General features: G+C 54.6%; 2 protein-coding genes across 4 annotated transcripts; both read right to left on the bottom strand.

Moving 5' to 3' along the window:
• Positions 1-717: 717 nt before the first annotated feature.
• On the bottom strand, positions 718-21,724 carry Prkaca (protein kinase cAMP-activated catalytic subunit alpha). 3 transcript variants are annotated; one of them, XM_020155983.2, is made up of 10 exons: positions 21,554-21,724; positions 12,570-12,631; positions 11,869-11,997; positions 8,794-8,892; positions 7,171-7,253; positions 4,778-4,904; positions 4,594-4,689; positions 4,385-4,507; positions 2,587-2,751; positions 718-2,218 (listed from the first exon to the last, which is right to left on the bottom strand). In XM_020155983.2, exons 1-10 carry the CDS (start codon positions 21,597-21,599, stop codon positions 2,093-2,095), a joined length of 1,056 nt encoding a protein of 351 aa, XP_020011572.1. In that variant the 5' UTR covers positions 21,600-21,724; the 3' UTR covers positions 718-2,092. The 3 variants fall into 3 exon arrangements, with proteins under 3 accessions (XP_020011572.1, XP_073910062.1, XP_073910061.1); XM_074053961.1 differs by lacking the exon at positions 21,554-21,724 and adding an exon at positions 17,843-17,879; XM_074053960.1 differs by lacking the exon at positions 21,554-21,724 and adding an exon at positions 15,977-16,061.
• Smim46 (small integral membrane protein 46) lies at positions 16,068-17,831 on the bottom strand. Its single transcript, XM_074053962.1, has one exon. The coding sequence runs from the start codon at positions 16,353-16,355 to the stop codon at positions 16,068-16,070; it is 288 nt and encodes a 95-aa protein (XP_073910063.1). The 5' UTR covers positions 16,356-17,831.
• Positions 21,725-23,987: the final 2,263 nt, after the last annotated feature.

Below are 23,987 nucleotides of genomic sequence, written 5' to 3'. Positions count from 1 at the left end.
TTAAGGAGGCGCCGCGGAGTTGGCGCCGGGGCGGGGGCGGGGGAAAGCGGCGGGCGGGGGAGGGGGAGGGGAGCGCCGGGTGGGGGGGGAGGGGAGAGGGGGCGGGCAGGGCGGGCGGGCGGTGCTCGGCCGCCCTCCAGCCATTGGGCGCGGGACCCAGACGTCCCCGGCGCCCAGCCCCCCTCTCCACGCCTCCCCGGCGCGCTCCGCTCTCGGGACCGCACTTACCGGGAACTCGCCGTCCGCCCTGCCCGCTTGTCCGCGGCCCGGGCCGCCGCGCTCCTTGAGCGCTGCGGGAACCCTCGGATCGCCGCCGCCACCCCTCCGCCCCTCCCGCGCGCCTGGCCGGGCGCTTGGGGATGCGGGTTGGGGGGGCACGCAGGGCTCCCCCTTTACCCCTCCTGCCAGGACCGCCCCCGCTGCCGCTTGGCCTCCCGGCGCGCTGGCCCCGGCGTCTCCTTAAGAGCGCCCTCTCGGTCCCGGGCTGGACGGAGAGGTGGCGCGCCGATCGGGGAGACCCCGAAGTCGGGGTCAAAGGGGAGTTTGGCGCCCCCTCCTCCGACGGGGCGGAGGGAGCGGTGGAATTCCAGCTCGACCCGGTTTTACGAGGACTCCAGGCCAGGGTCTGACTAGCTTGGACGCCGAGGTCCGAAATTCCCTTTCCAGCCCTCTGGGGGTGTGTGGGTGGGTGACCGAAGTCGGGAACACCAGAGACACTTTTTTTTTTTTAAACAAAACTTTATTGGTAATAGTTTTCAAATATGTTTACAACAGCACACTGTTCAAGAGGAAGTCTCGTCCTTCGCAGCACACAGGTTGAATGGCCCCCCCACCCCCTGCGCCCACCCGGAGCCCCACCCCAGGCCTGAGAGCTCCTCGGGGGTGGAGGGGGGGAGAAGTTAGGATGTCAAGGATAAATACAGAGACGGATGGGGTGGCTCCCCAGCGGGCTCCCCACCTGGCTATTAAGAGAAAAAAGCACAAATCAGATGGAAGTGGGGGTGGGAAGAGGTGATGGACAGCTGACAGCAAAGCGAGAAGAGGAGCGCCCTGCTTGGGGAGGGGGGGCGCAGAAGCTGCTGGATGGATAACACAGGCAGCCCCTCCCCAGCAACCCTGGCCTTGAACTCTGGGCCAAGGGTTCAAGTGAGGGTGGGAGGACCTTGCTTCTGTCCTTTCCCAGGTGGCCTTCCCAGCTAAGCAGAGGAGGGCATTAAAATCTGAATAAAATTAAGGAGTTTGGGGGGATCGCTGCTGCTGGGAGGAGAGACCCTAGGCTGGGGGCTCCCCCCTCTTATCTTTTGGGGACAATGAACACCTCTTTGGCTGGGTGTGTGGCAGCTGCTTTGTCTTGCTCCTAGGGCCCAAGGGTGAAGAGAGGGGGAAGAGGGAGGGGGCTGGAGACCCCCATGGGATTGGTAGAGGACCCCCTGGGAATGGGCAGAGGTTAGCAGCTGGGGGGAGGTTTCACACCCCAGTTCCTTCGTTTACAAAGTCAGCTTACTTCCCAGCCTCTTTAAAATGGGTTTGGAGAGTGAGGAAAGGGCCTGAGAGGGGTGGGGGCAGAGTTTGGAGGGAGGTTGGTTCTGGTGGAACTTAAATAAGATTAAAAAAAAAGATTGTAGCCAGCAGCCCACTGAAATGTAAATGGCTAAAATCTCCCCAGGCAGAACCGCTGGGAAGGAAAGGCTGGCCCTTGCATTTCATCCTGAAGCCCGGGGTGGGGACTGGCGTTGAGCTCAGGCCCCCTTTCCTCACCTTGTCCCTGGATACATCTGGATACATTAGTAAGACTAGGTCTGACCGGAGCCCAGACGCTCTTTAAAAAAGGCAGCAGTGGGCTGAGGTGGGGGGCACAGAAGGGGAGAGGGCAGGAAGGCCAAGGGAACGAGGGAGAGTAGCTGGTGTTTCCATCCCTCTGAATATCTGGGCTTCCTGCTCCCCCTAACCCTGGAGGGTGGGGTAGGGGTGAAATTAGATGCAAGGAACTCTGGGCCCTCTGGCTGTTCAATCCAACCCTCCCACCCCCCACCAAAAAAAAAAAGGGAAAAAAAAAAAAAAAGAAAAACCCCAGGGGGGCACAGACACACCCCTAAAACTCAGAAAACTCTTTGCCACATTTCTCATTGATGGAGACCCGGATCTCTTCCTCCTCGTAGTCGTCAAAGTTACTTGTGTCCCCAGGGCCTTTAAACTTTGGTATGAAGGGAGCCTCCACCTGGAGAGGGGTCAAGAACCACCCAGAGCTCAGCCACTAACACCAGTCACAATTACAACAATAAATGTGAACGGCCCAACATTTGAGCGATACTTGCTCTGGACTAGGCCTGTGCTTAGCATTAGGATATTCTTGGTAGTGCGAGACTGGTATTCCCACCAGCTGGCCAAAGGGGAAATTACTTCCCGGAGAGGCATCTCCTGCCCAAGGTCACAGAGTGGCCAAATGACCCCAGGCGCCCAGATCGCACTGGCTCAAAGCTGCCTACTTTAGGCTGCTTCTGGGCCTGTTAGGTTATTTTCAAGGACCTCCCTTCCCTGTCTCTCCAGGCTCCCCCACCCCATCATGCCTGGGGAGGGAAGGCCTACCTTCCTCTGGTAGATGGCGATCCAGTCAGTCGTGGCAAACCACTTGTGGTTTTTGATGTCATTGACCCCATTCTTGAGGTTCCCGAAGCGTTTGGTGAGATCCACCTGCAGAAGGTTCCTCAGCAGATCCTTCAGGTCTGAGCTGAAGTGGGATGGGAACCGCACCTGGAGAAGGGCACACAAGGGCACACAGACAGAGTGGGGTGCTGTTGCAGAGCCTGGGGCCCAGGTGCTGCTGTCTTCATCCTATGGTCCTGTATCAGGTAGAGCCCCCCAAACTGGAGTGAGTGCCTACTGGAATCCTGTTCACACAGCTTACTGGGCCCACTGGGGCAGGCACACTGGTGCAGCCGGAGAGGAGGTGCCTTCCACAACATCTGCTCTTAGACAGGAACTGCAATGATTCACATTTCAGAGAAGAGGAAACTGAGGCTAGGAAGGATTGCAGAGCTACCCCACAGTCACAGGGAGCAGAGGGACAGGGTGAGTCTGTCTCAGGTCTGTCACACTCCCATTTCTGGCTGCTACTGCTTAAGGCAGCTCTGCTGGGGTCCAAGGACTTCTGAAATACAAAACAATCCCCTATCCCTTCTCTCTGCAGGACTTTTCTATTTTTTAAGGCCCAGCTCAAGTCTTCTGGAAATATCGCCCCCCTCAAAGGCTCTAAGCCCAAAGTTTTGTATGCAAGTACTCAATGAATTTATGGCCATAAGACCTGACTGCTAGTCCTTGCTGTGCCTCACATGCTGTGTGACCTTGGCCATGGCCCTTAACCTCTCTGGGCCTGCGCCTGCCTCTGACACAGGGCAGATAGCCCAGGGCTGTGCATAGGAGATAACACTGCAGGGCGTGCGTGGGAACGTACACAAAGGGGCATTCTGCTTACGTTTCCCTTCTTCCCGCCCGAGTCTGTGAACTTGGCTTTTTTCCCTCTGGGCCACTGTCAGCCATCTCTATCGTGCCTGGTGGCGATCGCTTCCTCTCTCCCTCTTAGAGTGACACTGACTACACACCAGCTTGAGGTGCCCCACACTGCCCTCCCTGAGAGGCAGATGGCTGTCCCCCCAGTTCCCAGATGGGTAAACTGAGGCTCAGAGAGCCAGAGTGACTTAACTCCAAGTTTCAGAGCAAATAGGTGGTAGGGCTGGGACTGGGAGCCAGCTTAGCCCACCCATGGCTGCTGGAACCATTTTGTTGGGACACTGAGCCAGTTGGTGGCTCTTAGAGATGATCGAGTCCTCCTGGCCAGGTGGGCAAGCTGAGGGCAGAGATGGAGGCCTCAGACTCAGCACCCATGTAATAACTCTATGACACCCTGCGGTGTGACCTCGGAACAGACACGCCCCCTTTCCCAGCCTCAGTTTCCTCACCTGTCCCATGGGACCTGGGGCATGGCAGATGGTGAAGACTTCACAGTCCCCCCACACCTTACCTGGGCCCGTGGACCTTGCAACACTTCTGTCCTGCCGCAAAGTGGCTTGGGTACAATGCCCGGCAGTCACACAAGTCTGCTCTTGTGGCTGGACGTTGTGAAGCCCACACAGACGCAAAGGATGAAAGGTGACAAGGGGACTGACCGTGTCGTGGCAGTGGGCATTCTGGGGATGGGGTGTAGAAGGGGCTTAGGGTTCTGGAAGCCCTCGTGAGCTTGCTGCCCTCCTGACAGCATGGCAGCACCAGGTGTCGGCTGTAGGGTGGCCATGTGGCCTGACTGAATGAACCTGTGCAGGGCTCCAGAGGTGGGACGTGGCAGGTGGGGAAGGGTCTTCGCTCCCAGGGCTGAGCGGCCTGGCCTCACCTTCCCAGAGACGATCTTCTCGTATATCTGGATGGGCTGGTCGGCGAAGAAGGGAGGGTAGCCAGCAGCCATCTCATAGATCAGGACCCCAAGGGCCCACCAGTCCACCGCCTTGTTGTAACCCTGAGGCGAGATGGGGGTGCAGGATGATGAGGGGCCCGGGCAGAGCAGCCTGGGGGGGGGCGGGGACAGGTAGGAGAGATGCCTACTTTGCTCAGGATAATCTCAGGGGCCAGGTACTCAGGGGTCCCGCACAAAGTCCAGGTGCGGCCTTTCACACGCTTGGCGAAACCGAAGTCTGTCACCTGTGGGCACAAGAACGGGCAGTTGGCTGGGAGGGAGGGCCCAGACCACGGCTGCCTGGGGCTATCCCCGCCAGGGCCGGGTGGGCACCTGAATGTAGCCCTGCTGGTCGATGAGGAGGTTTTCCGGCTTTAGATCCCGGTAGATGAGGTCCAGCGAGTGCAAGTACTCAAACGTCAGGACGATCTGGGCTGCGTAGAAACGGGCGTGGGGCTCGCTGTTGGGGACAAGGGGGAGGGGACAGGTGGGTGAGCTGGGCGGCCACAAGTGGGCTGGTAAGGGGGCCTGCACAGCTATGCCCAGGGGAAGACATCCCCAGTCTAGCTGGATGCAGATAAGATAAAAGGCTGGGTAAAGTAGTGCATGCCTGTAGTCCCAGGTATCTGGGAATCTCAAGTGGAGATTGTTTGACTCCAGGAGTACAAGGCCAGGCTGGGAAACATAGTGAGACCTCAAGACCTCATCTTAAAAACAAAAATAGGGAGCTGGTGGTGCACATCTATAATCCTAGCTATTTGGGAGGCTCAGGCAGGAGTATCACAAGTTCAAAGGCACCCTGGGCTAAATAGCTTGAGGCCAACCTCAGCAACTTATCAAAACCCGGTCTCAAAATAAAAAGGTAAAAAAGGGGTCAGTGGTAGAGTGCTTGCTTAGTATGCACAAGGTCCTAGGTTCAATTTTCAATGCCACAAACAAACTACCCCCGTTGTAACTCCCAAAGGGCTGGGGGTAGCTTGGTTCCTGGCCTACAGAAAACCCTGACTTCAGCTAGGCACTGGTGGCTCACGCCTAGAATCCTAGCTACTCAGGAGGCAGAGATTAGGAGGATCATAGTTTGAGGCCAGCCTGGGCAAACAGTTTACGAGACCTCATCTCAAAAATATTCAACATAAAATGGGTAGCAGAGTGGCTCCAGTGGTATAGCACCTGCCTAGCAAGGGTGAAGCCCTGAGTTCAAATCCGAGTATTGCCAAAAAACAAACAAGTAAAAAACGTTGAGTTTTATTTCCAGCACCTCCACCAAAAAACAAAACAAAACAAAAACAACTGTGTGGCACCTATCATCCCAGCTATGGGGGAAGCAGAAATAGGATTGAGGTCCAGACCACCCCTCAGAAAGGCAACACCCTTTAGAGGCATGGCTCAAGCAGTAGACTGCCTGCCTAGCAAGTGCAAGGGCCTGAGTTCAAATACCATTGCTGCAAAAAAAAAAAAAAGGAATCCCAGTGGGATACATTGGAGCAATGGCATAGGTCCCAACGCCAGCACCAGCAGCAGTGCACACTGTGGCTGGATTCCTAATGGGTGAGGTTTAGTATCGATGCTGAAGTGAGCTCCCAAACCAGTGATGTGAAGCAAAAGGAGACAAAAGTCTCGCCTGTGTGACTCCATTCCCACCGCGTCACGACCCACATGCTACAGGGCCAACTGCCCTGGTGGGGGAGGTGGTTTGGGGTGATGGAAATGTCCCATACAGGGTTTTGGAAGGAGGTCACCAGGGTGTGTATAGCTGTCAAAACTTATGCTATGGAAAACTGAAGACCTGTGAGGTTTCTCTTGGTGGTGCTGGGGTTTGAACTCAGGGCCTAGCGCTTGCTACGCAGGTACTCAACCACTTGAGCCACTCCGCCAGTCCTTTTGCTGTTAGTTTTCCATAAAAGGTCTCATGCTTTTGCCTGAGCTGGCCCTGGACTGCTATTTTCCTACCTCCTCCACCCTCCTACAGGTGGGATTACAAGGTGAGCACCTCCATGCCTGGCCTTAAATCTTAAAATGGCCAAGCAATCTTTTTTCCAGGCGCAGTGAAGCAGGCCTATAGTCCAAGCTACTTGGGAGGCTGAGGCGGGAGGACTGTGTGTGCCCAGACTGTGTCTTTCAAGGCCAGCCTGGGCAACTTAGCAAGACTTCCTCTCAGAAAAAAAAAGAAAAAAAAGTAGGGCATAATGGCCCAACCATCCCAGTTCCATGGGAGGTGTACATAGGAGGATATCATCCCAGGACAGCCTGCACAAGACCCCATGTCAAAAATGTCCAACACACAGGCCGGGCGCCGGTGGCCCACACCTGTAATCCTAGCTACTTGGGAGGCAGAGATCAGGTTCAAAGGCAACCCTGGGCAAAGAGTCCGTGAGACCCTATCTCTAAAAACCTTTCACAAAAATAGGGCTGGTGGAGTGACTCAAGGTGTAGGCCCTGAGTTCAAAGAGCAAACGAGAACAGATGTTACTGTTTTTGGCAGTGCTAGAACCTGCAGGCCGGCCTCACATGTCAGTTTGAGCTCTAACACTGAGCCACACCCCCACCCTGACAATGTCAGTTTTGACACCAGCGTCACCACAACTGGTCTCCTTGTGTTGTTCAGGACACTCGGCACAGTGCACATCAAAATGCACAGGGCCCCAGGAGGACCCCATCCGTGGTCAAGCAAACCCGACTCACCGTGCACAGATGGCGTGCAGCACTGCCGCGGTGGGGCCACTCACCTGAACCTTCCGATCCGCCGTAAGTGGGAGAACATCTCCCCGCCAGGCACGTACTCCATGACCATGTATAAGTTTGTGTTGTCCTGTGGGAGGCAGAGGAGGTCAAGGCCCAGCTCGCTGAGCCCTGGGCCCCAGCTGAAGGCCCTGATGGCCTTGTGGGCAGGTGTTGAGACATAAAGTGACAGTCACAATCCAAGCTCTGGCAGTGTGGGAAACATTTCATGCACCAGGAAGTGCGCAGGCTGAGCCACAGTAGCCTGTGAGGAAGAAAGGGGCCTTACTCTGCTCTCACACAGGGCCAAAGTGGGGACCGGCTTAGAGGTGGCTGGAGGGAGGGCATTCTCCAGCGCTGTGTCTGGGAACCTGAGGGAAGGAGGCCTGTGTGGCTGCGGTTTTGGAATCTGTGCAATGGACAACATTAAATTACAGGGCCCAAAAGGAGAATGTGCTCAGCACAGTGGTGTACGCCTGAGGTCCCAGCTGCTAAGGAGGCTGAGGAGGAGGATCGCTTGAATCCAGGAGTTCCATGGCAGCCTTGGCAACATAGTTTCGACCCCATCTCTTTAAAAAAGAAAAAAGAAAGTGGCAGGCATGGTGGCTCATGCCTCATGGAGTGCTGTAATCCCAGCACTCAGGAGGCTAAGGCAGGAGAATCATGACTTGAGGCCAGCCTGGGCAACATGGAGAGACCCTGTCTCAAGAAACAAAAACAGGTGGGTGTCAGTGGCTCCCGCCTATAATTCCACCTGCTCAGGAGGCAGCGATCAGGAGGAGGATCGGGGTTCAAATAGTTTGCGAGACCCTATCTCAAAAATACCTAACACAACAAGGGCTGGTGGAGTGGCTCAAGGTGTAGGCCCCGAGTTCAAACCCCAGCACTGCAAGAAAAAAAAAAAAAAAAAAAGCAAAGGGCTAGAAGTGAGGCTCAAGTGGTAGAGCGCCTGCTTAGCAAGTAAGAGGCCCAGAGTTCAAATCCCAGTACTGTGAAAACAAAAACAAAATTAAAAATAACCATCAAAACAAAAAAGTGAGGCTCCTTGCTAAAAAAAAATTTACCAACTTCAAAACAGCATCACAGACATTAAACCAGGTACATGGTCCCTCTGAGCATAGCTTCTGTCTTTTCAAGAACAGGGTATGGGCTCTTGTGACCTTGGCCCTGAATGGTTCTTCCAGGCTCTCCAGCCACTGACTTCGATGGCACCCACAACAGGTCACCAAGGATGCTTGTCAAGTGCTCAGAACTGTCAGGACAGCCCTACCAGGTGGGGACTATCTTTGTTGCCATTTTACAGATGGGAACAAATGGGCTGAAGGAGCTCATGCCCCTGTGCAGGGTGACACGCCTAGGAAGCAGAGCGGGGACCTCGGCTGCTCTTGGATGGGTGTCAGGGTGGTAGCTCTGACAGATGTCATTGAGGATGAGTGGCTTGCCCCAGGCTACCGAAGTACAACTTGACTGACCAGAACTGCACTAGGGGCCCCGAACCCCACCCTGTTCCTAACATCTCTTCCCCAGACATCTTTCTTTCCTGGAGGCAGCAGCCACTGGCTGTCCTTTACCCCAGCCCTGGTAGCTGTGGCCCACAGTGGGGACCCCGAGCCCTGGCCGCCAGCCCCCACCTTGAAGGAGAACTCAAGTTTGACCAGGAACGGGAAGTTGACAGCTTGCAGGATGCGTTTTTCGTTCAGGGTGTGCTCAATCTGTTTCAGCTTCACCACCTGGAGGCGGGCAGAGAGGAGGGGCATGAGAAAAGTCTCACTTTCCACACCGGGACCAGAACTAGAGCCAACTGGGTAGGAGGTGGTCAAAGGCTGCTGGTGCCTACGTGGCACACAGGCCAGAGCAAAGGATGCATGTGTCACCAAGCCCCATGGCCCAGAGGGGTCAGAGCCTGGATGGGGGAAGCTTGGGGCCTGTGGATGCCCAGATAGAGTGTCTGGCAAAGTCTGGAGGCAACTCAGTCAAAACAAGAAAGACAAGCAGGCAAGTGCAAGCTTTTCCCTCTCTCCTTCCTTCTTTTTCTTCCCCTTGGTGCCAGGGATGGAACCCACCACTGAGCTACACCTCCATCCCTGTTTTCTTTTATCTTTTCTTTGCAGTACTGGGGTTTGAACTCAGGGCCTTCACTTTGAGCCACTCCACCAGCCCTCTTTTGTGATGGGTTTTTTTCAAGATAGGGTTTCGAGGAACTATTTGCCAGGGTTGCCCTCAAACCACGATCCTCCTGATTTCTGCCTCCTGAGTAGCTAGGATTACAGGTGTGAGCCACCACTGCCCAGCCACCTGTTCGCTCTTTTTAATCATGACAGAATCCCTGAGACACATGCTGGGGTAATGCCACACTGGAAGCTCAGGCACAGAGAGGGGCAGTGACTTGCCCAAGGTCACACAGCCAGTTAATGCTAAGCCTGGCCCCTTGGCCAGCTGTGAACTGCTGGGCTGGACCTTCTTCCTCCTGGCTCACATAGCTGTGTGTTTGGTCCAGTCCTACCTGTCAGGTACAGTTGTCACCAGCCACAGAGGGCTGGTCAACTGGGGAACCAAATGGAACATTTTAAGTACCTAAAATGAAAATTTAAATACTGACATCTGCTATAGGTACTGGATAACTTTTTTTTCTGTGTATAGGGGATTTGAACTCAGGGCTTTAAGCTTACTAGGCAAGCACTCTACAACTTGAGCCATATGCCCAATCTTTCTTGCTTTAGTCTGTTTTTTCAGATCAGGTCTCACTTTTGCCCAGGACCAGCCTTGGACGGTGATCCTTCTACCTCTGCCTCCCATGAAGTGCCTGGCTTCTGAGTAACTTTTAAACATGTTTGGAACCATCTGCTTTTGACTTTTCTACTTTTGTCTCATATTTCCAGGAAAACTGTCCATCTAAATGGAGACCTGTTATAAATGGAAAACACACAATGGATTTTAAAGATGCTTTTGTATGGGGAAAAAAGATTATACAATTTCTCAGCAATACTTTTAAGCTGGGCATGGTGCTACATACCTATAATCCCATCTGAAGCAGGAGGAGTGTAAGTTCTAGGCCAGCCAGGGCTACAAAGTGAGACTGTCTCAAAAAAACCAAACCGAGCTAGGTGCCTGTCATCCTAGCTACCCAGGAAGAAGAGGGAAGAACTGCGGTTTGAAACCAGCCCTGGGCAAACAGTTCAAGAGACCCTATCCCAAAAATATGCAACACAAAAAAAGGCTGGTGGAGTGGCTCAAGTGGCAGAGCGCCTGCCTAGCAAGCATGAGGCCCTGAGTTCAAACCCAGTACTGCCAAAAAAAACCCAAACAAACAAAAAAACCAAATGAAACGACTCTCTCACAAAAGAAACCCTTTACATTGGTAGTATATATGGAAGTGATTACTGTAGGTTTACTGTCTTAATTTTAAAAATATGTGGCTAAAATGAATTTCAAGGGCTGGGGGTGTGGCTCAGTGGTAAAGCATTGCCTAGCATGAGTGAGACCCCGTGCTCCATCTCTAGCACCCCCCCCCAAAAAAAAAGTAAAAAAGAACTTCAATTATTTCTTTATACTTTTTTGCTGGGGTGACTAGAAAACTTAAAATCACTTCTGTCAGGCTGGGGAGACTGCTCAGCAGTAGAGCACTTGCCTAGCACACAGGAGGCCCTGGGTTCCATCACCAGCACCCATGCACATATGCACACACAGACACACACACGCACACAAATAAAGTAACTTCTGTGACTCATGTTACATTTCTGATGGACAGCGCTGCTCTATAGCAGTGCTTGGTATCAAATCAGATCTCAATAATCTTTATGAAGTTGGGTGCCAGTGGTTCATACCTGTAATTGTAGCTACTTGGAAGACTGGGATCAGGAGGATCACGGTTCAAGGCCAGCCTGGGAAAGTAGTTCAAGAGACACCCCACCCCCCATCTCTAATATAACCAAAGCAAAATGGACTGGAGGTGTGGCTCAAGTGGTAAAGCACCTGCCATGCAAGCATGAGACCTTAAGTTCAAACCCCAGTCCCACCAAAAAATAAAAACAAAACAAAAAAACTTTACATTTCCTCCAGGAAGACCTCTGGCCTCCTCCACACAGGCTGACCCTGTGTCATTGCTAGTCAGTCTCAAGGCTTAGCCTTGTGAAAGCTGTGCAGGGCCCTTGTAGCCACTGGGTCTGGCCCATCCTAGGAACCTGTGCGTACAGTTAGCCCTCAGCATCCACGGGCTTCCAGAACCCCCCCAGATAGCGAAGTCCCCACCTGCCCAGGTCCCTTCCTAAAATGCCATAATCTTTGCATAGAAATACATACCTTCCTCCTGTAGACTTTATTTTTTGTGGTGCTGGGGATGGAACTCAGGCAAGTGGTCTCCCAGTCTTAAGGGGTTTTTTTTTTTTGGCGGTACTGGTATTTGAACTCAGAGCCTTATGCTTGCTAGGCATGTGCTCTACCCGAGCCCATCTCAGCCTATGGACTTGACTCCATCTCTGGATGACTTAGACTCCCTAACATCATTCATGTGGATTCAGCACAGTGTTTTGCACAGGGCAGATTCAAGTTTTGCTTTTCAGAACTTTCTAGAAGGTTTCTGGGAAATTTTTCAATTTGTGGTTGGTTGGGTCCATGTGTGGAAAAGCCCCGGAGACTGTGGCTGGTGAGGGGTATGGGAATGAATGGGCAGGGAGGGGACTCCAGGCACTGTCACAGCAAGGGCTTACCTTCTGTTTGTCAAGAATCTTCATGGCGTAGTGGTTTCCAGTCTCTTTGTGCTTTACCAGCATCACCCTCCCGAAGGAACCCGTGCCAAGGGTCTTCATTCGGTCAAAGTGATCCAACTGGGCTGTGTTCTACGGGGTGGAGAGGTTGGGGGCCAATCAGGGAGACCTCCTGCGTTCCTGTGGCCTACTGTGCTGGGGTCTGGGGCACACCCTGTGCCACCGGCAGAGGGGCCATGGGGAGCAGGTGGAGGGAGGTGGGTGAAGGCAGGAAATGAGGTAGTGCAAGGACATTCCTACAGGAGGGTGGCAGCAGCCAGATCCGGCCCTGGCCTGGGGCCCAGGAGCTGCTGGCAGGTGTGTGTGTCAGGGGGGTGGGGGCCACCAGATGGAAGGGTGTGGTGGGGCAGGCGTTTCGGGGGGAAAGGAATCAAGTGTAACCATGGACACAGAGAAAACCAATGGGGCTTGCCACAGAGTCCCCAGGTTGATTTATTTATTTATTTAGAGACAGGGTCTCAAATGTGGCCCAGGCTGGCATGGAACTCATGATCCTTCTGCCTCAGCCTCCCCAGTACTGGGATGACAGGCAAGCACCACCATGTCCAGCTGGGTCCTGGGTTCGAGCTGTGTGGCCGGGACACAGTCACAGGGCACAGGCCAACAGCCCACCCTCCCAGGGCCCTGCACCCTGAGGACCTTACCTGGGCAGGACTCTCCCATTTTTTAAGAAAATCTTCTTTGGCTTTGGCTAAGAACTCTTTCACTGAAAGGAAAAGAGAACACAGTTAGACAGAGACCCCCCCCCACATCTTTCCAGGGCATTTCTGGGGAGATGCAGGGTTCCCCCACTTTTGTGGAAGGTGGGGTACAGCTGCCTCCGCCAAGAGCCCGAAATTTCCCAGTGACTGCAGGAGCCTGGGTAGAGCCTAAAGAAAACTTGGGGGGGCTGGTGTCCTAACCTGGGTGGGGACATGGGCACCCTGTTACTACATTGAGGTGGGATCTGGCCTCTAATCTATTCAAAGTGGGGTACTCCCGGGGGACAGAGAGGCACCCAGGCCGCCCACCCCACTGGCCGACATTCCTCCAGCCAGCATGGACGCCAACTGAGGTATTTATAGCTTGAGGATCTGGCTGCTTTTCCAGCCCCTTCTCTGGGCAGGCCAGCCCAGGGCGGAGGCCTCTGGGGCTTGGGTAGCAGGCGCCCTTGGGGGGGTTCAGCTGTCACCTTGGCCCCCAGCTGGCCCTGTGCCTGTCTTTTGCAGATCACAGGGCCCTGGCTTTAGGGTAGCTTCAGGGTACGCTGGGTCCCCTGCCTCCCTCCATGGGCCCCGCGGCACACCTGCTGTCATGGAAGCCTTCCCTGGTGGACCTCAGGCTGCCTGCATCCTCACAGTCTCATGTGACTCCCTCGCCAACCTTCCTCTACCTTTTCTCCCCATTTATCAACTTGGGAAACTGAGGCTTGAAGATTATTGTTGTTGGGCATAGCGACTCAGAGGCAGCCCAGCAAAGCAGTTAGGGCCAGGACTCAGGGATGAGTCGATTGCCTGTGTGACTTTGGGCCTCAGTTTTCCTCATTTGTAAGATGGGAATAGTGGCAATGACTTTGTCTGGGGTTAATGCCATAAACATGTCAGTTCTTAATTTTATTTGTAAGTATTTTTTTTAAATATACATAGAGCTGGGCGCCAGTGGCTCATGCCTGTAATCCTAGCTACTCAGAAGACAGATCAGGAGGATAGCTGTTGGAAGCCAGCCAGGCAAATAGTTTCTGAGACCCTATCTCAAAAAAACCCCTTTACAAAAAAGGGCTGGTGGAGTGGCTCAAGGTGTAGGCCCTGAGTTCAAACCCCAGCACCGCAAAATAAAAAAACAAAATATACATAAAAAATATACAGTGCTACAGGAAATTAAAAGTTTTTTTTTTTTTTTTTTTTTTGCAGTACTGGGAATTGAACCCAGGGCCTACAGCTTGCTAGGCAAACACTCTACCACTTGAGCCACACCCAAGTCCTTTCACTTTTATTTTATTTGTGACACAGGGGTTGCTTTTTTAAGAGACAGGGTCTTAAGAGAGAGAGAGAGAGAGAGAGAGAGAGAGAGAGAGAGAATCTTGCTATGCTGTCCAAGCTGGTCTTGAATTCCTGGGTTCAAGTGCTCGTCCTGCCTCAGCTCCTGATAGCTGATAGCTGGAACTACAGGTGTGCACCACCACCCCTACAAATCTTTTTGCTTTTTTTTGTTTCTCCCTTCCTGGGCTTGGGGCCCAGGGCCTTGCCCACACTTGGGCAAGGGCTCTGCCACTGAGACATGCCCCTATCTTGAGTGCTTATATCTTTTTTTTTTTTGGTAGTACTAGAGTTTGAACTCAGGGCCTCACACCAGCTAGGCAGATGCTCTTACTACTTGAGTCATTCTGCCAGCCCTTTTTTGTGATGGGTTTTTTTTGAGATAGGGTCTCATGAGCTATTTGCCTGGGATGGCTTCAAACCGTGATCTTCCTGATCTCTGCCTCCTGAGTAGCTAGGATTACAGATGGGAGCCATCAGCACCCAGCAAGTGCTCAGTCTTAACTGTGCAGCTCAATGGATTCTGATATTCTGACATCATGGATGTGTGGACTTGTTCTTGTAACCACCATACGGGGCTGGGTACTGCTTGGTATATTAGCCTTATGCTATGGTTTTTTTGTTTTGTTTTTTGTTTTGTTTTGAGACAAGGTCTCACTCACTATGTAGCCCAGGTTGGTCTGGAACTCATAATCCCAGCCTCCTGAATGCTGGGATTATAGATGTGTACCACCATGCCTGTCTCTGCTGAGTGTTTTTGTTTTTTGTTTTTTTCTGGTGGGACTGGGTTTTGAACTCAGGGCTTTGTGCTTGCAAAGCAGGCATCCTATCACTTAAGCCACATCTCCAGTCCACTTTATTCTGGTTATTTTGGAGATGAGGTCTCACGAACTATTTGTCCAGGCTAGCCTTGAACTGCGATCCCCCTGATCTTAGCTTCCCAAGTAGCTGGGATTACAGCTGTGCACCACCATGCCTGGTGTGGTTGGTGCTTCATTCCAACCTGCCAGTTGGAGCTTCTGTTCTTCCCATTGTACAGAGAAGAGTAATCAAGTCTGGGGTCACTCACCTGAGTCCCTGCTGGGAGCTTTACCACTTCACTACCAGCCCAGCCACTGGTTTGGCAGCAACAAGGCCCAGGTACACAGCTGCTTCACCTTCCTGACATTCCTGGGACTGGTGCCACCCAGAGGGGCCCTGAACACTTGCACTCTGACCTTTCCTGTCATCTATCAGCCTCGTAGGCAGCTATTATTCCCCCACTGTCCTCAAGGGTCTCCTACAGCTTTCAAGTAGCCCTTCATGGGACTAGAATGACGCATGGAAGAGACCACATGCCAGGAAGGCCTTGTGAAAGGTGACCGGGCAACAGGGGCAGGAAGCAAATAGCTAGAGTCCTCGGCTGGTGCCCGGCTACACTACCAACTGGCCAGGGGAGTGCTCTGAGTCCGGGGCTGCACAAGGCCACGATTCTCAACAGAGGAACATTTCAGAGACAAAAAAGCCTTCCTTGGAGACCTAGCCTTGGCAAATAGTTCATGTGACCCTATCTCGAAAATATCAACACAAAACAGGGCTGGTGGAGTGGCTCAAGTAGAAAGAGCACCTGCTTAGCAAGCATGAGACCCTGAGTTCAAATCCCAGTACTGCCCAAAAAAAAAAGCCTTTCTTGGAAACATGAAAACGCATGTTGAATCCTGGATTGGAAGAGGGGGACAGAGGGCCCCCTCTGGGACTCCACTGTCCCCCACGTGAGAAGGCACAGGGAAGCTAGGCCAGAATGAACGAGGTTGTGCCCCTCCTGCTCTCAGCTGCTCTGTCTCTGGTCGTCTACTAGTGTCCCAGCACCACCAGGGGACAACACCTTCTCCCTAGCACTGGTTTCTCAAAGCATGGGAAGGCCCAGTTCTGATGCCACTGTGGCCCCGTTAGCTTGTCAGACTTTGGGACAGAGCATGGGGGGATGGGAGACAGCTGGGAGGAGCGGGCAGATAAAGAGAGATAATGGGGGAGGGGAGCAGAGCCCCCTCACTCACCTCTGCCTCCCACCTCTTCCAGCAGAGGATGGCATGGGATCTGGGTAGCATGGGGTGATCTGGGGACCATCTGCCCACACGCCAGAAAGACTCAGGGTGCTGGCTGTGGCTTAGGTCCCTGGAAGGTGTGGCACAGGTAGGCCAGGAAACGAACAGCCAGGTGAGACCAGAGGAGCAGCTGCAGCCACCACTGGAAGGTGATGTCCGAGTCCTCACCCTGATGGCTGCCTGACCCCAGATCCATGCCAGGCTGCCCTGGGCTGTCTGGAATCTCCCCTTTGATGGGGAAGCAGGAAGATGCAGGCTGACTTGGGAAAGCCTCAGAGACTGGGGACTGGGGACTGGGGAGTGGAGGAGGAGCTGGTTGCCACAGAAGCATTTAAAGGTACCTGCTTGAGGCTGGCCAAGACCTGTAGCAGTTCCCCTTGGAAGGAGGAGACAGAGCCTCTCCAGCGTGTCCCTCTGGCTGGGGCCTGCCTGCCCCAGGGCGGGGCACTAAAGCTTACTTCCCCTTCTAGGGACTCTCACTGCTCCAGGGGTGCCAGGCCCTGCCCTTTTCAGTCAATGCACCACTGCACAGAGTCCAGTGCCCACTGGACAGAGGGGAAGGAGTTAAGGCCTGGGCTCAGGCAACAGTCAGAGAAAGACTCCCTGGGGTTTAAAGAAGCCCCATGGCTCTTTAATTATCTGGAAGAACAGCTGGAGAGAAAGGCTGGGGAGGGGGAATGTGACAAGAGCCACCCTATCGCCTCCTCTGAGCTCCTTTTCAGCATGGAGCCCCCCAGTCCTGCTCCCCTGAGGGACATGGGTGCATCTGGTTCTTTGTCCTGCTCCTGTGTGGGGGCGGAAAGGGGAACGGTGTCCCAGGATGTCCTTGGCCTCTGTCAAACCTTGCTCTGGGCCATGGAAGCCCACACCGGAAACGAATGGCTAAACCCAGGGATGGGGGAGGGGAAGACAGCCTTGATCATCCTCCTCCTCCTTTCCAGTTTCCCAAAGAAGTGGAGGGTCAGTGGCAGCCTCCCAGAGAGTGCCCCGCCCCTGTGGTGGTCCCTACTAGCAACAGGAAGTGGCAGGGGAGGGTAACCCGGCCAGCTGCTGCCCTGCCCACACCTCTCACTAGTGGGGTGCCACCAGCCTCCACTCTGGTCTGATTCGATTTGCTCACAGAGAAAATGCCAGCCACCCCTTGAAAAGCTGGGGGCCACAGCAGAAGAAGAAACCTAGAAATTCACCCTGGATTTGAGTGCAGACTGCAAGTCACAATGTCAAGTTCGTTGAGGAGCTTGGTGGCTTCCTCAGGAGCCCATCCTTAAGATCCCATCCCCTGGAAAATAGTCTTTGACCACCAAACCTCTGAAACCTGTCAGTCCTGGGAGCCTGGGGAGAGGGAGGCCTAGTCTGGGATGGAAGCCCTAATCAGAGCTGGCTGATTCCTCTCAGCTGGCCCGATCCCCTGCTCTAGGCTACACCCACTTCCAGTCTGAGGAGAACTCCTCAACACTAGATTGGGCCAACCCCCATTATGGCTGGACTCCCCCATTCTAGACTGGAGGATCTCTCAGTCCATGTTGGACCCCGTCTGTGAGCTGGCCCATCCCCCAGTCTGAGCTGGACCAATCTTCATTCTGAGCTGAACCCCACTCCGGGTGGGAATTCCCTCCTTCTCTGAACCCGGCCTTTCATCCCCCTTTCTCAGCCAGGCCCCTCAGCCTAGGGGAGTCAGTAGGGGAGGGGTTTCCAGGGCCAGCCAGGGGTCCACAGACTACTCCTCTCTGCCCGCTCCCCCAGACCCTCATGCAGCCCCTCCCTGATTTGAGGGGCAGAGTGCCTCCGAAGTTGCTATAGCAACAGACTCAGCCTCACCATCGTTGGAGCTGGAAGCCATCACTCAGTCTTGCTCACAGGGCACCAGGACTACGGTGGCTGGGAAGGCTCATGAATCCTCCAGCACCAGCTTGGCTACCCATCCCCAGAGCCCTACCTGTAGGGGGAACCAGGGAGTTGTGGGGTGGGAGCAGGAAGAGGGTCCCAACCTGCAGGCCAGTGGTTACGGGGGAAGGGCAGCTAGGACCCTTTGAAATTCTGTTGGTCTGACTGCGCCAACGGCAAAGCTGCCCGGGAGGACCCTCTTGAGCACCCGTACAACTGTCAATGCTCAGAAAGAATCTGACCCTCTTGGGCTTCTGTAGGATACTACAGGGCAACAGATCTTCCCATCCGGGGACCTGGGCAGTGGGGGGGGAACTGTCTCTTAGTGTCTGGATCTGCTTGCCCCTGCAGCCTGGAGGGGCTCCCTCTTACCAGCTCTGCTTCTTCCCTTGTGGGCCAATTCCCTGTGGTGTCTTCAGCCATTGCCAGCCAAGACCTGAGCCCCACTTGGCTGGCTGACTTGGTAGCCGCCTGGGGCTGCTGGCCTCTCTCAATTCCTCCAGCCTGGCCAGAGCCTGAAGCTTGGTCTTTTTCCTCTGCTCTCTTAGCTTCTTACCCTGGTCCCTGCCAATGGCATGATCATCTCGAGGAGCACCGGGGGCTGTAGGATGCCTGACAGGTGCCTGCATCCTCTCCAATCCTAGCCCGGCTGGTATCTTGCAGACAAAATGCAGGTGCCCCCTGCAGGCTGCCTTGGCTACTGCCCCCACCCTTGCCCCACCCTGGTTATGAGGTCAAATTCGGTCTCATTCCATCCTCAGAGTCAGAAAGCTTCGAAGCAAAGAGGGGCTTCCTTCTCTGGGAGGAAGTACGGATCTGGGTATTTTCCAAAGTGTGACATGGTATCAGTGGCAGAATATGAAATTAATTTGGGGATGTTTCATTTTATCTCGTTATATTGTAGTTCACTATGTATCAACAATAATATAAATAGCATAGCAATATCATAACTTCATTTAGGTTATGGCTTAAGACTGGATCATAGCTTAGGACCTCTGGAGACAGGCTCTTGCTATACAGCCCAGGCAGGCCTAGAACTCACTATGTAGCCCAGACTGGCTTTGAACTCAATTGTGCCGTCTTAAGCTTCCCTGGAACTGGGATTACAGGTGTGCACCACCATGCCCAGGTTATTATTATTTTTTGATACAGGGTCTCCTTCTGTTACCCATACTCACCTTAAACTCCTGGGCTTAAGCGATCCCCCCACCTTAGCCTTCTGAGTAGCTGGGACTACAGGCGAGATCCACTGCACTCACTCTTTATCCATTAAGAAATCATAAACATATGGAGTAAAAATCTGGGAGGCAGCTTAAGAATGTCTTGAGTTGGGAAATTCTGGGGTCCAGGAAGTTTGCTGGTAGATGGATATGGTCCTGCCTCTATATGGTCACCTATATCAAACTCAGACGGCTGATTTGGAAAGCTCAGATAACAGCCTGTTATGAAAATCATCAGAACAAATATGTCTATGGAGGACATTTAGCCTTGTACTTCCCGGATGCCCAATAAATAGTAGCTGTTATTTCATGGTGAGCAGACACCAAGGAGTGTCAGCTCTGGGTGCCGAACTGGCAGTTCCTTCCGGAGGAGCCTCTGATCTTTTTCTTGGGCTCTTTTTCCCTATGTGGCTCCCCCCACCCCGCCCCCACTGCATGTGTTTGCTATGCTTGAAGGTTTTTCAGGACTATGTCATCTCCCCAACTTTCATCTAAGCCACTGCAATATATAGCTGGTTGCCCCACCTTCCACCTCCCAGTGGGCCTCACCTGCTGGGGGGCCTGGCTCCTCCCCTTCTGCCGAGTCCCCTCCAAGCTTATGCCTAGATCTTTTTTGGACATTACCCACCTGCTCCTCTGTCATCAAGCCCTTAACCGTGGGCACTTGTCTCCCCGACTCTTCCCCCCGCCCCCGCCCCCCCCCCATCAGTGGTGACATATCTGGCCTCTTAAGGCTGCTCTGTTAGTTTTGAGTTCTGCTATTTGAAACCGTGCGGGAATAAAGTTCTCAGACTCTGGTGGATTTTTCAGATCTTTCTGGGAAGGGGCATGCTGGAGATGCTGATGCTGAGGTTAGAGACCAAGAACAGGGAAGGAGCTGGGCACCGGTAGCTCATGCTTATAAATTCTACCTACTCAGGAGACAGATCAGGAGGATCACAGTTTGAAGCCAGCCCTGGGTAAATAGTTCGAGAGGCCCTATCTCAAAAACCCATCACTGGTAGAGTGGCTCAAGCCCTGAGTTCAAACCTCAGTGCTGCCAAAAAAACCACCACCAACAAAAAAACAACCAAATAAACAAGAGTTGTACATGACCTCCCTTTCAGGTCTATTTTTTTGGTATTTTGGGGGAAGGGGAGCCCAGCTGATATCCAGCTTCAGGCCTGAAGGGACAATTTAAGAGCTTGAGAAATTGGGGAGCAAGCTCTGAAGACATTTCCAAACAATCTTTTTCTTTCTTTGGAGGTGAGGGGGGAGAACACGCCTCCCTCTGGCTGAGCCCAGGGGGACATACAGAATCCATCCCTCCCTTGGCAAACCAGATCCTTCCATGTAACTCATTAGTCTCCTTCACTGCTCCCCTCTACCCACAAGTCCTCTTTCTGACCACATGAATCTTGCCAACGCCAGACACTTCATCCCCAGCCAGGAGCCAGGAGCAGCTGAAGAAATCCCCAGAACCGGGTGAATGAGGGAGCTTTAGGTGTGAATCAACCATTTATTGACAGGCCCTCCGAGGAGCCTAGAGCTCACTAAAGGGCAGGAGATGGGAGAAGGCTCTGCCGCCGCCGCCGCCGCCCCCGCCCCCACCCCCACCCCAGGATAGAAGACGCAACGATCCCAACAAGGCCACCTCAAACTTGGATTTGGAAACACCGAAGTAGTTCTCTAGGTTCACAAACAGTCTGCTACCCCAGCCCAGTCAGGGACAGACGCTTGCTTGGAGGAGGGAGTTCAAAGCAGCCAGGCAGGGTGACAGGATGAGAGAGGAGCAGAGGGACCCAGAGAGATCGTGTACCCCATGCCAAGAGACACAGAAGGGAAAAACAATGCTGGAGGTGGCAGTGGGAAACGCTCAAGCGGGGCAGGGTGGGCCTGGAGGTAGGGGCCGTGATAGGTGAAGAGGGGAAAGGCAGGAGAAAGATGGCGAGGGCTGGAGGGGGAGGGGTGTGGTCACCCAGTAGTCAAGGTCTCTGCGGGGTGGAGGCAGACCCTAGAGCACTCCCAGACTGGCAGAAGCCTGGGTCAGGGTCAAACAGTGCTCCCATCTGTGGGAGAGATGAGTGAGAAAGTGTGTGGGATGAGGATCTGGGGAGACGGACCAGGAAAGGAGGGGGTGGGGTGGTGACAGGGCCCCATGTGGGGCCCCAGCGGTCATACGTGCCATGGTTGGCAGTGACAGCTGGGTGGGGGGGCACAGTCTTTGCAGTAGGGGCTGCCAGCCATTGGCCTACTCCCTGCGAGAGCAAGGGTCCCTTTGTGGGGCCTCGGGTCCCAGTCTCGGACAGGCAAGAGGAAAGGGCGCTGGGGGGGGGATGAGCAGAAAGAAATGGGGGGGCAACGCGGGGGGAGGGGCCAGGCAGTGATGGACAGGGCGGGGGCTGACAGCGCGGGGCCGAAATCAGGGTCACGGCAGTGCACTCACCGCTCTCCTGCTCGCTGCCCTTCTTGGCGGCGGCGGCGTTACCCATCGCGGTGGCGGCGGCCGGGGCCGGTCCCGAACCTGCGGTGTGGCGGGTACTAGAGGTGGCCGGCGGCCCCGGAGCGCGCTGGGCGGCGGAGGCGGCGGCCCCTCGGGCTGGCTGCGCTGGCTGCGGCGCCGCGACCCCCGCCCAGCCCCTGCTTCCCGCGTCTCTCGGCGCCCGCCCGCCCGGGAACCTCAGCCCAAGTCCGCTGCTGCTGTCCGTGACGCCCCCGCAGCCCGCCGCTCATTGGTTTAGGCCTTCATGATTGACGGCGCCGCGCCACCGCCCATTGGCCCTCCGGAACCCTCCTGCGCTGCTATAGGCTCCTGGCCCCGTGACGCGCGCCGAGTACGTCCAGCCACTCACAGGCTTCCGAGGACTCAGCTGGGCGGGCTAAAGCATCTGATTGGTCGAGATGCCCAGCAGGTCCTAGGGCTCGCCTTGTGAAGCTACGGATTGGTAGAGAAGCACTGTTCGGCCAGCCCCCCGCAGAACGTTCAGTGTCAATCCCGGGGTGAGAGGGCGGGGCGGAGGCATAGTCTGCGGCCCAAGCCGGCCGGGCGGGGCGGCGGAGGCTGGCGGGCGGCCGCACCGCTCTCCGAGGCCCAGGAGGCGGCCCCGGCGGGCGCCTGTCCGGCCCCGTGCGCGCCGCAGTCCCCCGCCCCCGCTCAGTGCGGCAGAGGCCGCCGGCCAGCGGAGGTTGACGCCACGGCCGGTCCGGCGCAGTCGCTGTCCACCTGCCAGCGGGGGAGGGGCGCGGACGGCGCCGCGGGTCAGAGGTCGCCGTGCCGCCGATCGGCGTCATTAGGAAGGCCTGGCGCTGGGCAGCGGTGGCCCACTGCGCCTGGAGCGGGGACCACCTCCACCAGGAGGGGACCTCCTGGTCCCCTCCCCACCCCCCTCCCCGCCACAGCCGGAGGTTCTAAGGATGCTGGGCCCCGGGAGCGAGGGATGGCGGGGAGGGGCGCTCGGCGCTCACCCCCGTGTGAGTCCCAGCCCTGCGCACTGGCTCGTAGTAGAGCGGGCACTTAGGTACAGCAGTTGGCATCACGCGATCGGCGTAGGTACTGTTACCATCCCTCCCCTTTACAGACGAGCCATTGACGCACCGCCGGCGCCCCTGCTCTTAATTAATCCTCATCTGTCTGGGAGCAGACAGGGACGGGTTCCTCTTCCTCCAGGGCACTATTTCCTTCCCCTCTTCCTTTTTTTTTTTTTAAATTTCTGAGAACAGGGTAGAACTAGATAGCCTAGGCTGGCTTGGGTCTAGGCATCCTGGCTCCGCCTCCCTAGTGCTGGGATTACAGTGTGCACCACTGTGCCCACCCTTGTCTTTTTTATACAGTTCTGAGGATTGAGCCCGAGGCCTGCTACCACTGAGCTACATTCAGGGTGCTCAACCGCAGTTCACAAATAGCCCAACGACAACGGCCAGGATTCCCAGTGGTTGCTGACAGTGACCAGATCATTCTTTGCTGGGGAGGGGGCTGCCTTGTGCCCCCAACCTCACTACTGGAGGCCAGTAGCTCTGGCAACCGGATTATGCTAAACGTCCTGAGGTGCAAGATCACCCCCTCCCCCACCAGAGAGCCACCGGATCAGAGGGGCCAGGTGGGCCAGCAGCCCCTGCCAACACTCAAGGCCCATGCATTGCACAACCACTCCTCTACCCAGGAGCTGTCTGTGCCCACGTTCCCAGAAAGTCAGAGCTCTTCTGTGGACGATGGGGCAACAGCTCACTAGCCAAACCGTTCCACCTCTAGTTGTGGGGAGAGTGAGAAGTAAAATTTAAGAAAAATGTGGCTGTGTACACACACACCCGTGTACTTGGATCATGATGTTACTCTCCGGGCCAAGGTCAAAGTCTGAAAAAGAACTGGTTGGGATCTATCTACAGAGCAGCTGGTTTGCTTAAGGTTGTTTTTTGTTTTTCCCTCCAGTACTGGCATTTGAACTCAGGGCCTTGAGCTTGCAAGACAAGCATCTCCTGCTTCAGTCAGGCCTCCAGCCCTTTTTGCCTTTTCAGTTTTCAGATAGGGGCTCCTGTTTTTGCCTGAGTGGACCTCAGACTGTGACCCACTTGCCTATGCCTCTCTTGTAGCTGAGATTACAGATGTACATCACCATCAACATTTAACTTAACCAACTTTTGATCTAGGCTGGTCTTGAACTAACACCCTCTTGATCACCTCCTAGATAGCTGGGATTATAGGCATTAGCCACTATGCCCAGCTAGTTTGCTTAAGTTTTGACAAAGAAACATCCTCCCTGATCTGTTTGGAATACAACCGTTAAAATCAGTGGGGACTGGAGCAGGGAGAGAAAGGGCTAGCCACTCCACTAGACAACAGACTATTCCAAAACTGAGGAGGGCAGCAAATCTGCCTCTACCTA

The sequence above is a fragment of the Castor canadensis genome, chromosome 14 (assembly GCF_047511655.1).
Source record: "Castor canadensis chromosome 14, mCasCan1.hap1v2, whole genome shotgun sequence".
NCBI lineage: Eukaryota > Metazoa > Chordata > Mammalia > Rodentia > Castoridae > Castor > Castor canadensis.
This window is presented reverse-complemented; position numbering and strand designations above follow the sequence as displayed.

What these genes read in the sequence shown, in the direction of transcription:
- Prkaca (XM_074053960.1), bottom strand. Translation starts at nt 16,046, where the DNA reads ATGGTCCCCAGATCACCCCATGCTACCCAGATCCCATGCCATCCTCTG. An exon ending in CTGAGATTATCCTGAGCAAA is followed by an intron (nt 4,508 to 4,593) that starts GTAGGCATCTCT and finishes ATCTCGCCTCAG; the next exon opens with GGTTACAACAAGGCGGTGGA. An exon ending in AGAAGATCGTCTCTGGGAAG is followed by an intron (nt 2,752 to 4,384) that starts GTGAGGCCAGGC and finishes GCCCTTCTCCAG; the next exon opens with GTGCGGTTCCCATCCCACTT.
- Smim46 (XM_074053962.1), bottom strand. Translation starts at nt 16,355, where the DNA reads ATGCTTCTGTGGCAACCAGCTCCTCCTCCACTCCCCAGTCCCCAGTCC.